Source organism: Austrofundulus limnaeus, unplaced genomic scaffold, assembly GCF_001266775.1.
Source record: "Austrofundulus limnaeus strain Quisiro unplaced genomic scaffold, Austrofundulus_limnaeus-1.0 Scaffold1385, whole genome shotgun sequence".
Taxonomy (NCBI): domain Eukaryota; kingdom Metazoa; phylum Chordata; class Actinopteri; order Cyprinodontiformes; family Rivulidae; genus Austrofundulus; species Austrofundulus limnaeus.
In genome coordinates this window covers 10,561-24,411 of record NW_013953787.1, presented here as the reverse complement: position 1 = coordinate 24,411, position 13,851 = coordinate 10,561, and the positions used below count along the sequence as shown (strand labels likewise).

The following is a 13,851-nucleotide window of genomic DNA, read 5'->3' as shown; positions in this document are numbered from 1 at the left end:
TTCTGACTTTAATCATTCTATCTGCTGATAAACAGCATGTCATGAAAACCTAGGTCATTTAAGTATGTCATGAATTACTTGCTTAAACATAAAAGTATTAGTTCTATTACACTACAAACAAGAAACAAGTGCAACCAAGCATGTRCAAAATGGTGCGCATAGCATTACAAAACACATACATCTTCATCCAGTGCTTTTAGAAGCATGAGAAGCACCCATTTTTGTTAAACAATCAGCAAGCTGTGACTTTGCTTCTGACCAGTGCACTTCTTTAATGGTTTTTGATTGTAAAAGTTCTTTAATGCTGCTTATTACTAATCTGATTCTCTTTTCAGTGACCTGTTTTGTGGATTTAAGTGCATCAAATAAAAATGATTATCTGTGATGCATATGAGAGGAATAGATTGGAGATTTGCTTTTCTAGTGGTGMRCTCAGAGTAGAGCGTGGCTAAARGCACAGCATTGTCAATACCGTCTGACATGGCAAGAGTCTCTCCTGCCAGTATGCTCCTTACCACACGGCTGATCCTTTTGGACTGCCAAAACAAAGGGGAGATTTTTCCTCTCTCTCCCATGAGGGCAATTAATGCCCCTCTCTGTGTACCTCCATCTGGAAGATTTCCTAGAGAGGCATCACTGAAAACAACTAAACTTAAGTCATTATTGTTTCCCAAATGTTGAAACTTAAGTGTGACTGTTTCTGACTTAAGTTTACGTATCACTTTGCTTACTTCATGTATGGACTGAACAGTGGCATTTTTAATGTTAGATGCCAGGCTGCATGTGTCAAACATAACATCTGGTCTCGTCTGTTTGGCAACCCACAAAATCTGTCCTATTTTAGACCTAAGTTGGATCTCTCTTTCTGTCTCATTTAGTAGGGCATCCCTTTGAACAGCTCGTGCTGTTTTTAAATGGACCATTTGTAGATTGTCAATGTAACTGTGTTGATGCACCTGTACTACACCATCTAAGGTGGTAATGTCCATTCCCACATAAGAAAAACTTCCATGTTCTTCACGGCCAACATGAAAATCAAACCTAAGTACAGGAATAACTTTTGTTACAAAGTGCTCTGATCCTGTCCAAAGAAAATCGTCCACATGACACGCCAGCACTCCTGTCACTTCAGACTCATCATTCTGCCAGTAAAACACTGCAGGATCAACTTTTCARTGTTGAGCATGGGTTCTTTTACCCTGATGTACCAGTAGAGGGAAGCATCTGCAACTAGTCCATRTACACATTTTTTTAGTTTCCACAGAATATTTTCTACACCCACTTCAGGTGGAGGGCAAATAAAAATGTCTCTTGAAAGTTCCATACCCTGTAGAAAAGCAGATTTAATATCCATAGAATGAACTTTCCACTTATTTTGACAMATCACTGCTAACAGAAGTCTGAGTGACTCTGATGCACATGTAGGGGAATCTTTCTGTAACTCATTATTGTTGATTTCTTCAAAACCTCTTGCCACAAGACGGGCATTGGGAATGATTACTTCTGAAGTTTCTGTTAATGTACAGACCCACCTAGTCAAAATACATTTTTGACCTCTGTCCATGACCTCTTCATATACATCATTATTTTTCCAGTTTTCAATTTCTTGCTGTTTAGCAGCATCAAAAGAAACATCTTTTACAATGAGTACATCATCATCTCTATTTTTAGGCTCAGTATGAAGGTTATCAAACTGTGACATGTCCACTGCTTGTTTTTGTCCTTCACTACCATCATGTTCAATATTCGGTACATTGAASCAGTTTTTGTATTACCCTTTTGCTTTTCCTGCTCTGCCTAAAACTCAGGCAGTGTGTCTGGTGCCATTATCTCTGTCTGTAAATKTAACTGTTTGACCTGTTYYTAGTTTTACCTCCATGGGACTCTGAGTAGTAGTAGCTGCCTCACTCTYTGTTTCATTATGTGTCTCAGTCTGTGTGACATTTATCTCTTCTGTTCCTGTATTGCCAGTGGTTTGTTCTTCTCCATTTTACACTCATTTYATCTTCTGAGCTTCCTGACACTTCAGTGTGAACCATATTTTCACTTTCTTTATCCTTCTCAGGAACATTAGCAGGACTGTTTTTATTCTCATCCTGTACACTCACTTTGTTTAGCCTGGACTGATGTACTCGAACAAGAATTCCACCATGTCTTACAAAAACTACAACTCCATCTTGACCAATAACAACACCAGGCCCCTTCCACACTGTACTTTCTGTTCTCTATACTTTGTCTCCAGTCTCATACTTTTCATCTGTAGGTCTTAGCTGTTTTCGTAAAGCTCTTTTTATTCTGTCTGAGCATTCCACCTCTGTGAAAGCTCTTCTGGAAGCATGTAATACTGCTAGATGTTGTCCCACTCTAGTACTCGTAGAGGTGTCCTCTAGAGCAGGTGGTTTATCAACCAAAACAGAAAGAAGATTAGGACTGTGACCAAACACAAGCTGGTGTGGACTATGTACACTGATCATACTATTTTTGGCCATGAGAGCCCAGTCCAGAGCAGTTTGCCAGCCACACCCATTTTCCTTTTTCACCTTCAGGAGGATTCCTGTTAATGTCATGTTGTGTCTCTCCAATAGTCGATTATTCCAGGGGCTGTAGGCCGCTGTGGTCTTTGTCTCAATGTTGAATTTTTCTGCCATGTCTTTAACTTCTTCAWTGTTGAACTCTCCACCGTTGTTAGTATAAATCCACTTGGGGGCTCCATGAACACTTATCCATGAATGAATGAAGGAGTTGACAATCTCAGAGGGTTTCTTGGTCCTCATGATGTTTCCAGCACTGAAGCATGTAAAGTGGTCGATGATGTGCAGATACCAGATACCAGATACCAGATTCCAACTCGTGTAGATTCATTGCCACGTCTCATTGTACTCTGAAGCCAAAGGCAAACCAACAGCAGGTTCTGGCTTTGTTCAGCTGTATCTCTGACATATCTCACAGTCATGAATGATTTCCTGCAAAATCACTGAGCAGTCTTTATCAGTATTTCCAGAGCTTTGGATGAGTCTCTGCAGTCAGCCTGCTGAGGCATGTCCAAACTGTTTGTGAAGTTTCAGGAGAATTTTGTGTTTCTCATTTGCAGACATCTCTGCTGTGACAAGGATTTCCTTTTCATTCACTTTTGGATCTTCATCTCTTATATCCGCACAATAATGCCCTGAACTGGTAATTTCAAGACGGACTTGCTGTTTGAACATGACAACTTTGTCATTTTGCAYGTCTAAAACAGTTCCAGCTCTCTTCAGAGACATTTTGCTCAGTTGTAAAGAAATGTCAGCAGAAACCACTTCAGTTTCAATGCTGCACTTTGTTTTCCCAATCTTAGCAGTTTCATTCTTCTGTTGGAGAGCACCACCTGACCATCTCCAAATCTGAAAGGTCTGCAACTTGGAGTCTCTGTTTGCAACAGTTTGTCAATTTGACTCTTGCTTGGGTTTTTTATTTAACTTTCACTTTTCACCACATACAGTACGAGTGCAGGCAGAATCAATGATAGCTGATACCAATGACTCAGAAAGATCTCTGAATCTGTCTYTGTCTTTGTAAATAAAGTGATATTACATTCCTCCATATTTTCATCCTGTGTCAACTTTACTTCCTTTCTTTTATGTGGACAGCCTATGGCCCAATAGTACGTGCTCTGACAAATAGCAAATTTTGTTCGCTTACCATATTTCAAGGGGATTTGTGCCCTGCTGTGGTGTCGCTGTCCACCTGAGCCGTTGCTTCATCTGAATCTGCTCATTGGTCTTTGCTCCAAAAAATAAACAGCATCCTGAGTCTCTGTGCCGCTTCCGGTTCCAGCTGTTGTTTTTCCGAAAATCCGTTTCAATCCTGACTTCATGGAGGCAAATGTCAAGTCCGTGCATGCTGTGAGAGCAAGCTGCCTGCTTTGTTCATCGAGACAAGCCGCATCCAAGGGTTTAAACGCTAGCACAGCGTAGGGCAGCACCATGTTATATTTCTTTATTTGATTATAACGTTGTTCAAAATCTGTGATGAAGTCTGCCATAGACATAGTCTTTAGAGATGGCGTCAAAATGGGAGCATGCTTCATAAGCTCGGTCTTTTCCTTCTCTTAAAAATATCCTATCCAGTTTGTTAAACAAGGTTCCCATACCATTATCTTTGTTCAAGTCGTCCACAGATATCTCCAGTGCAATMTCTCTGGCTCTTCCTTCGAGGCCCAGCACCACAGCGAGGGCATGTTTTTTCTTTTCCAAGTCCRTAACACGTGTCCAAATGCTAACCTAATTTTTCCAGCACTTGAATGGTCTGGCTTCATCAAACTTCAGCGGAACTCTGTAATTGGTAACCATCCTTTGCCACCATGTAAAGTCCAAATAAACACAACATTTATTTTCTTTGCCGAACTATTTATTTGTCCACCATTTTCATTCCCTCCGGAGACCACACACACAGAGGCCCCTCGCGGGCAGAGAAACAGAAATAAAAAACCCTCACCAGTCTCGCAAGAACATATACCGTTTTAGAAGATGTTAACAGTAGTCACCTGAAATGGTTTTCACTTCACAGGTGAGCCCTGTCAGGTTTAATAAGTGGGATTTCTTGCCTTATAAATGGGGTTGGGACCATCAATTGTATTGTGCAGAAGGTGGATACAGTACACAGCTGATAGTCCTACTGAATAGACTGTTAGAATTTGTAATATGGCAAGAAAAAAGCAGCTAAGTAAAGAAAAACGAGTGGCCATCCTTATTTTAAGAAATGAAGGTCAGTCAGTCTGAAAAATTGGGAAAACTTTGAAAGTGTCCCCAAGTGCAGTCGCAAAAACCATCAAGCTCTACAAAGAAACTGGCTCACATGAGGACCACCCCAGGAAAGGAAGACCAAGAGTCAMCTCTGCTGCGGACGATAAGTTCATCTGAGTCACCGGCCTCAGAAATGACAGGTTAACAGCAGCTCAGATTAGAGAACAGGTCAATGCCACACAGAGTTCTAGCAGCAGACACATCTCTAGAACAACTGTTAAGAGGAGACTGTGTGAATCAGGCCTTCATGGTAAAATAGCTGCTAGGAAACCACTGCTAAGGACAGGCAACCAGCAGAAGAGACTTGTTTGGGCTAAAGAACACATGGAATGGACATTAGACCAGTGGAAATCTGTGCTTTGGTCTGATGAGTCCAAATTTGAGATCTTTGGCTCCAACCACCGTGTCTTTGTGCGAAGCAGAAAAGATGAATGGATGGACTCTACMTGCCTGGTACCCACTGTGAAGCATGGAGGAGGAGGTGTGACGGTGTGGGGGTGCTTTGCCGGTGACAATGTTGGGGATTTATTCAAAATTGAAGGCATACTGAACCAGAATGACTACCACAGCATCTTACAGCGGCATGCTATTCCATCCAGTTTGTATTTAGTTGGACCATCATTTATTTTTCAACAGGACAATGACCCCAAACACACCTCCAGGCTGTGTAAGGGCTATTTGACCAAAAGGAGAGTGATGGGGGGCTGCGCCAGATGACCTGGCCTCCACAGTCAYCGRACCTGAACCCAATCGAGATAGTTTGGGTTGAGCTGGACCGCAGAGTGAAGGCAAAAGGGCCAACAAGTGCCAAACATCTCTGGGAACTCCTTCAAGACTGTTGGAAAACCATTTCAGGTGACTACCTCTTGAAGCTCATCAAGAGAATGTCGAGTGTGTGAAGCAGTAAACAAAACAAAAGGTGGCTACTTTGAAGAACCTAGTATATAAAACATATTTTCAGTTGTTTCACACTTTTTTGTTAAGTATAAAATTCCACATGTATAGTATATAATTAATAAAAAGTATAAAATTCCACATTCATAGTTTTGATGCCTTCAGTGTGAATCTACAATTTTCATAGTCATGAAAATAAAGAAAACTCTTTGAATGAGAAGGTTTGTCCAAACATTTGATCTGTACTGTACAGTATATCATCTGCTTTGCAGTTCTAGTTTGCTTTTGTTTTCCTACTTAAAGCACAAGTCGGCTGTTCAAATTTAATGTAAATTAACAGTTTCACTTTTAAACATTTTCAGCTTGATTTCAGCAGCTTTCAGCAAAAATGTTTTACCATTTAGCGCTCACACAGCATTTTTGTAGAAATTGACCATTCTCTTGTTATCATTGCTTTTGAGTACAGTCCTCAGAAACATTAAACCCATTATCTTTATAAAACAATTTTGCAGTATCATTTAGAACCTGGTGAGGAAATGAGAGTAATTATTGGCAGAACTATTCTGTACCTGTGAGCAGAGGGTGAGGATGGCCTTTTGGACCAACTCAACGGGTTTCCTTCCATTCAGATAATTTCCTGGATAGGAACACAACTGGTTAAATCAATTTAAACCGGATTTTGTTTACTTTGGTACAAAAGGCAGCTCATACCTTGGTAGAGTGTGGCCATGTGGCTGTTGAGACTCCACAGTCCATATAAGGCGCACAATTTTCTCAGAACAGATCTGAGATCTTGAGGTGTGTCCTTGTCAGTGATTAGCTCATAAAAGCTCTGCAAGCTGATGTATTCACTGTAGGCGATGGCCAAGGATCTGCAGTAATAAACCTAAACAAACACAATATACACATTATACAAATAACCTATCAAAGCTTTCTGCTCAAATTGTAAAAATGTACTATGCATTTAGTAACTTTTATACCTTTTAAAATATTTAACTTTATTTCAAGTAAAAATCTCCATAAATATATAGAGATATCTTTAGTTAATTCAAAACATTGTTCTTTTTAAAATCTGCTTTAGTATACCGGCTCTGGTTTTGTTTTCTTCTGCTACGTTTAGTTTTTAGCTACTGTTGGGTTACTTTAAGCTACCATTTTACATTTTTACCTTTTAGCTACAGTTTTGCCAATTTTAGCTTTAGCACCTGTTTTGCTAATTTTATTTCAGCAACTGTTTGATATTTTTGCYGGTTTTCCATTCTATTTGAAGAGTAACTTACCCCAAAACCAGCTCTTTTTGTACATAAACTGTCTAAATTGACCTTTCTATTTATGACTAAAATTGACCATTTTTGTCTAAAATAGTTTAAATCTACAATATTTGGTCTAAAAACATCTTTGTGCTGTTCCCTTTGGGTCTAACTATGGCTAGTACATTTGAATTATCGTTATTCTTTCAAAATGTGCTGCGTCACAGCGCTCAGTGTTTAGTATAAAAGCATCTTGGTGAAGACGCACACTGCAGAGATTCAGGAGTGAGCGATGGCATTGTTGATCAATGCTGTGGTTACTCTATGTTTTAAGGAGAAGCCTCCCGTCCTCCGCACCCAGTGGGGTGAACCCCCACTGCATCAGTGTACAAGAACACTTAAACATATGACTAAATAGCGGTGGAATCGATCCACCAATTTTCGTATTAGAAGATGGCTGACCTTGCCGCTCAGCCCACTGCTGCCCCATTTAGCTTTCAGCTACTATTCTTCTGGTTTTAGCTTGCATCTTTAGATCTTATATCTACTGAATGAATGTTATTTGAAATCCATATCCAGGGGTGCCCAACCAGTCGATCACGATAAACCAGTCAATCGCCAACTGATTTCTAGTCGATTACAAGATCTGTAAAACACAACGTAGTTTGTTTTTTAATCCTTGCTGTTTAACGTTCAAGCTTAGCCTATAAAGCGTCCACTCCCTTTCAAATTTCCAAGAGACATAACCAGGTCTTGTTCACAGTAGTCATGCGAGTTTTTGGCGCTCCAACACAATAAAAAACAATATTACACAAGAATTAAGCTCCACATGTTCAAAAAAAGTGGAATAGGAGTTGTTGATCACTAGTGTGCCAAAAAAATGGATGAAAAACGAGCTAACATGCAAGCAAAAATCTATTATTTTCACCTGAAGTGGGAGGAGGAATATTTTTAGTTCTTTTCCAATTCAAAGTCTATTTGTCTGTCTGTCCATCCGTTTTCTTCCTCTTATCTGGGGTCAGGTCGCAGGGGCAGCAGCCTCAGCAGAGAGACCCAGACTTCCCTCTCTCCAGCTACTTGGACCAGCTCCTCTGGGGGAATCCCAATGTGTTCCCAGGCCAGCTGAGAAACATAGTMCCTCCAGTGTGTCCTGGGTCTTCCTCTGGGCCTCCTCCCAGTGGGACATGCCCGGAACACCTCACCAGGGAGGCGTTCAGGAGGCATCCTAACCAGATGAACCACCTCAACTGGCTCCTTTCGACGTGGAGGAGAAGCRGCTCTACTCTGAGTCCTTCCCTGATGACCAAGCTTCTCACCCTATCTCTAAGGGAGAGCCCAGACACCCTGCAGAGGAAACTCATTTCAGCTGCTTGTATCTGTGATCTTGTTCTKTYGGTCACTACCCAAAGTTCGTGACCATAGATGAGGGTAGGAACATAGACCGACTGGTAAATTGAGAGCTTCACCTTCTGGCTCAACTCTCTTTTCACCATGACAGACCGGTACAGCGCCCGCCACTGCAGACGCAGCACAAAACCGCCTGTCTATCTCCCGCTCCATTCTTCCCTCATTCGTGAACAAGACCCAGAGATACTTAAACTCCTCCACTTGGGGCAGGACCTCCTCCCTGACCTGGACAGGTAGCACACTACCCTTTTTCGGCTCAAGTCTAATTTTCTTATTTGTAATTCAAGGGCTCCCTTGTCCAAAATGGGTAACTTGGAATGAAATTTCAAGACAAAGTACAACCGCTATGAGACCAATTTACCTGGTAAAATGAGTTAAAGAGCTCAGAAATTTCCAGAGCTGAAAAACAATCAGTGGCAGATAAAATAGAGAAAGTGGCTTCGCTTTGTTTACTGAAAGCAAGAGTCGCCTCTGTGCCATGTCTGGTTTCATCAGATAATTCAGGCACTTTAAGTAATGATGAAGACATATAATAATAATAATAATAATAATAATAATAATAATAATAATAATAATAATAATAATAATAATAATAATAATAATCATCATCATCATCATCATCATTTTATATGAAAAGCGCCTTTTAGGACACCCAAGGGCACTTACAGCATTAGACACATCATTGAAGAATGTGTGGAAATACAGTTAGAGACAAGCAGGCATGTGTTACAGAGCAATTGTTTGTTGTGAGAGTTGTTTACAAATGAAGTCAGGATGGATATGCTAATCTAAAGAGATGTGTTTTCAAAGCAGTCTTGAACACADGAAGAGAGGYGGTGTTTCTTAGGTCAGGTGGTAGAGAGTTCCAGAGGAGAGGTGCAGAGCAGGTGAAAGCCCTGCTCCCCATGGTGGAGAGGCGGGCAGAGGGTACTATGAGGGTACAAAGGGTACATATGAGAATGATTTGCATGACTCGTTTACCTGACTGTTGTTACGAGCATCAAAATCACCCATGCACACAGCTTTTTCTTGTTCAAGCCTCTTCTGACTTTCCTCAAGCAGAAAACACACCAGCCATTTATAGGCCGTCACCGTCACTACAATCAGACAAAACATTCAAAGATGTTAAGACATTTTAAAGACACTCAAAGTCATTATTGCACTATAAAAACTCAGTTAAATGGTTGCAAGATGTAATTTTACAAAAAAAAAAAAATACAACAACATTTAACTAGAACTGCAAGCAGTTATGACCAGGGTCCAAGCCAGTGTACGCATATGGACCTTGGCTCTTGTCATCACAAGGGCCCTGTCGACCTGTGCACACAGGAGTTGTAGCATAATGAGGTCCTAAGGCAGGGCTATTCAATTAAATTTCTCCAGGGGCCACAGTTACTGCAAGTCAAAAGCAAATAAACCAAGTATTACAAACATCTGTTACCTTTGATATAGTTTATTTTGCTGCATTTAATCATAAATACAACATACAGAACCCTATGTAATAAATGTAGTGCTAATTGAACAATATCAAAAATAAAAAGAACACATTCTGTCATATTTAACACAAATATTATTTTGACATCTCACAATTTTATTTTCACTTTCATAGTTTTATCTTCAACTTCTTGTAATTTTAACTGTCTTGAGTGTTTATAGAAATGCACACTAGCCAAGATTCTGACGTTTCTGTAGATACCAAACATGYCTATGTTTAACTAAAATAACATAGTAATTAAAGTAGAAAACCGGGGGTTTGGGCTTAAGAGATGAATGAAACAATTTGTGGGCCGAACTTTGGTCACTACCTGTCACATCCAGCCCGCGGGCCGCCAGTTAATAGCCCTGCCCTAAGGTCTCAAATAGATCTAGGTCTTTAAATGTGGCTTGCCCTACCTGAATTCATATCTCATATTTGGCCTTCTGTTTTGTCTTTTCACTAGCAACCGCATTAGTATCTTTTAACCAATTTACCAAATATACTGTCCCTTCTCTGGAAATGTCCAAACCATCTCAGTCTGTTATTTTTAACATTACCTCCCAGTTGTTCATCTGTGCACCTGACATCCACAACCTTTTTTTTTTATCTCTGCCCCACAATTAACAAAAAAAAGTTTTCTACCGGCAGACTCCGGTTTGAAAAAGCACATGGCCATGACATTCAACTTGTGAAATTAAGTTTTTTTTTTCTTTTGTTGGTTTTTTTTGTTTTTTTGCAAAGCAGCAGATGCTGTTTGTCTTCCTTCTTTATCGAATGAGAGAGGGGGAGGAAAGGTGCATCAGCAGAAGGATCTTAGTCCAGAGTTGAGTCTGTACTGCTCCCAAAAACAGTCCAAGCACCAAATAAATACTCCCATTTGTTTTTTGGCAATATATAAATGTTTTTTTTTTCCTGTCTGCAAACAAGCATTTTCCAAAACCTTGGGATAGTGACCACAATCCCAGTGACCTAGCACCGCCAAGGCGAGCGTAGCCCCTCATCTGGTAACCCAAGCAGAGACTCCGCCTACTTCTTCACAGGAYGACAACATTAGTTCTGCTGATTTTACAACAGTCATGGAGAATAGAGATGCGTGGCTTCATTTTATTTTTATTTTTGAAGGCAGTGTTCTTGCAATATTGCCAAAGAAAGTTGTAGTTTGTGTAAATAATTTTACCATGGACTACTTTGGAAAAACTGTTTTTTCCCTCTAATTCTAAATATAACAATGTAACAGTAACGTAACAGTATTTGGTAAAATTTTGTGTTTTCCTCTTCTTCACAGATTTTTGAGCAGCCGTGCTGATTTTGCAGACTAACTCCTAGCYAAAGCACACCACAGGTAACTGAGCTAGTTAAAAGACCACAGTCAGGCGGATTGAAGATCAAACATACAAAGGACACTACCTCTGGTGCAGCTGAACACAACAGCCCCTGAAGAAAAGCTCAACCTCTGCTAGAACAGCAAGAAGGAGAAGCGGATTTCCCTGCAATTCACCATGTGTGCAATGTGAGGTTCTGCACAGGCCTACAGTGTCACTACAATCAACAAAATGTCTATTCACTGAAGAAGAAAACATACACAAAGCATGTCTTCTTTACCCACACTAAAACAAAAAAGAGACGACTGTAACATTCCAGTTYGATTGTTCATAAAAAAATTTAAAACATTTCCCTGACAATGTTAAGGTAACACTACTGAAACTGAGATCAACGGAAATAAAAAGTTGCAGAAGTCCAAAGAAATTCTTGAGTCTTTCACCCAGTTGACAAGTTCAAATTAAATCCTTCATTATTTGGTTAAAGACAGGGTAAGTGGTATTATATTATAACTAATTGTAAGTAACGAATATAAGTAACACAGGAATTTGGAGGTTTCACCTTTTATTGTCAACCTGCAAAGTTTTGAATTAAAGTCTGAGCAAAATGAAAACTCTGCAGTCACTCAAGATTAAAAGTATCTTTTTTATAAAACTAATTCTGCTACAGAATGTTGTGATACCTTCGGGGTCCATGCACTCTTCCACTGTTCTTGCTGTGAACTGACTCTGCAGGATTGTCTGAAAATCATCCAGAAAATCCACAGTGTGAAAGGGAGATTCAATCCGGACACCATCTGAAATGAGATAAGATAGACTAAGACTGTGACCATGACCAACAGTTAATATTTCTAACACTAAGTTTTTTTTTTATTCTAACTAATATCAGCATTTAGGGTGCAGGAGAACAGAACAGGTTCATATTCTCAATATTACAAGGAGAAAATAAACCTTCCAACTGTAACTTTATAGTAAAAGAACTTTAATCTACTTCAATTAAATGTTGAAATCTAAAAAAATAATTATTGACCAACTAAAATCTGAATTCCATTGCAATGAAGTTGAAATAATATTGGACTAAAGGTTGATAAGGTTTTCTTTCTACTGGATTAAAACTCAGCCATGATGTAAACAATTCAAATATATTTTCTTATTTATTTTGTTTTACCAGGAAAATCCCATTGAGATCAAAGATGTCTTTTTCAAGGGAGGCCTGGGCCTGAAGGCAACCTATTTATATTTTTTGGTGTGTGGGAGAAACCGGAGTACCCGAAGAAAACCCACRCAAACATGAGAAGAACATGCAAATTCTGTGCAGAAAGACCCCAGGTCTGAACCGGGTATCAAACCCAGGACCTTCTTGCTGCGAGGCACCAGTGCTAACCACTGARCTGTCRTGCTGCCATTCACAGGAACAAATCTCATAGAACACAGATGTTTTTTTCAGGATCCTGCCAAGGATTTCAGTAACACTTAGAAAAAGAAGGATTTTTTTTTAAAACCTAAATTTGGAACCAGTTTGAAGGAACGGTGTACTTTAATTCAAGGAATAAGATTATGGAACAATCTGGAGAGTGATGTTAAAAATGCAGGATCAATGTGTACATTTAAGAGATTGGTAAAAGTTGGATTGCTGAAGAACTCACAAAATTTATGTCATCAACTACTGTTGTTTTCCTTGGCCAACCGGTTGGAGGTGTACTGCTCAGTACACCAGTAGTTTCTGTCTTATTCAGGACATTCCAAATTATTGTGCTTGCTATGCCCAATGTTTGTTCAATGGCTTTGACTGATTTTCCTTCTTTTGTCAGCTTTGAAATGGCTTGCTTTTCTTCCATAGACAGCTCTCTTGTCTTCATATTGGTTTATCCTTGTTTACAAGAAAAACTTACTTTATAGGTTTAAAGCTTTATAGGACAAAAAGTATACTAGTCATCAAGAGCTATTTAATGTTTTAACAATCAACCTTAAAGGCAACACCTGGTCAATAAGAAACAACTGTCARTCATTTGTTCCAATAGTTTTGCTCACTTAAAAAATGGGTAGGTTCAAACAAAGGCTTGTATGTTCTGAGGCGTTTAACAAATTTACATGTAAACACCAGGAAATAAAAGCTGACATTCTGAACTCTTGTCTCATGCTCATCTTTTGATCTTCAACCGAAATGTCTTCAGTGCACAACAAAAATAAGAGAATTTGACTTCCTGTTCCAATACTTTTGGAGGGGACTCCTCCTCTGTCCGAGGCTGGTGTGGTGTGAGGCGGACAGCTCAGCCGAGGCTGCTGGAGCTCAAGGTCCTGACCCAGGGAGCCATCACGAGTCAGTCCCACACTGAGCTGACTTGATCAAGTCTCTCTCTGCCTCTGGTGAGATGGGGGGGGGTGAAAATCCTCCACCTCAGACGTTCAGAGATGTAACTATCTGCAATACTGTGGTCACTCTCCATGTAGCATCAATTATGCTAATGCTAGCTGTCACGTTCTCTCGTCCTGGCCACACCTCCACTCTCTAACCCCCCTCCTCTACCCACTTTGATGCATTTTTCAAATTTCGCCTTGGAGCGGAGTTATCTTTTCACGGGGGGGAAGATGCACTTTAAATAGAAAAATCCCAACAAACATGATTGATGTCCCTGGATACACCCTGCTACAGGAGGGATCGATTGTGATTGTGTGTGTGTGTGTGTGTGTTGTGTGTGTGTGTGTGTGTGTGTGTGTGTGTG

General features: G+C 40.0%; 1 protein-coding gene across 1 annotated transcript in view; it reads right to left on the bottom strand.

Annotated features, from left to right (window-relative positions):
- LOC106535206 (peroxisomal acyl-coenzyme A oxidase 3) overlaps positions 1 to 13,851 on the bottom strand; it is a gene marked incomplete at its 5' end in the record, with an annotated part of 30,235 nt that overhangs the window by 10,120 nt on the left and 6,264 nt on the right. Inside the window, 4 exon segments of the mRNA XM_014032156.1 lie at positions 6,245 to 6,312; positions 6,387 to 6,561; positions 9,314 to 9,429; positions 11,812 to 11,925. Coding sequence (XP_013887610.1) covers positions 6,245 to 6,312; positions 6,387 to 6,561; positions 9,314 to 9,429; positions 11,812 to 11,925 — 473 coding nt within the window.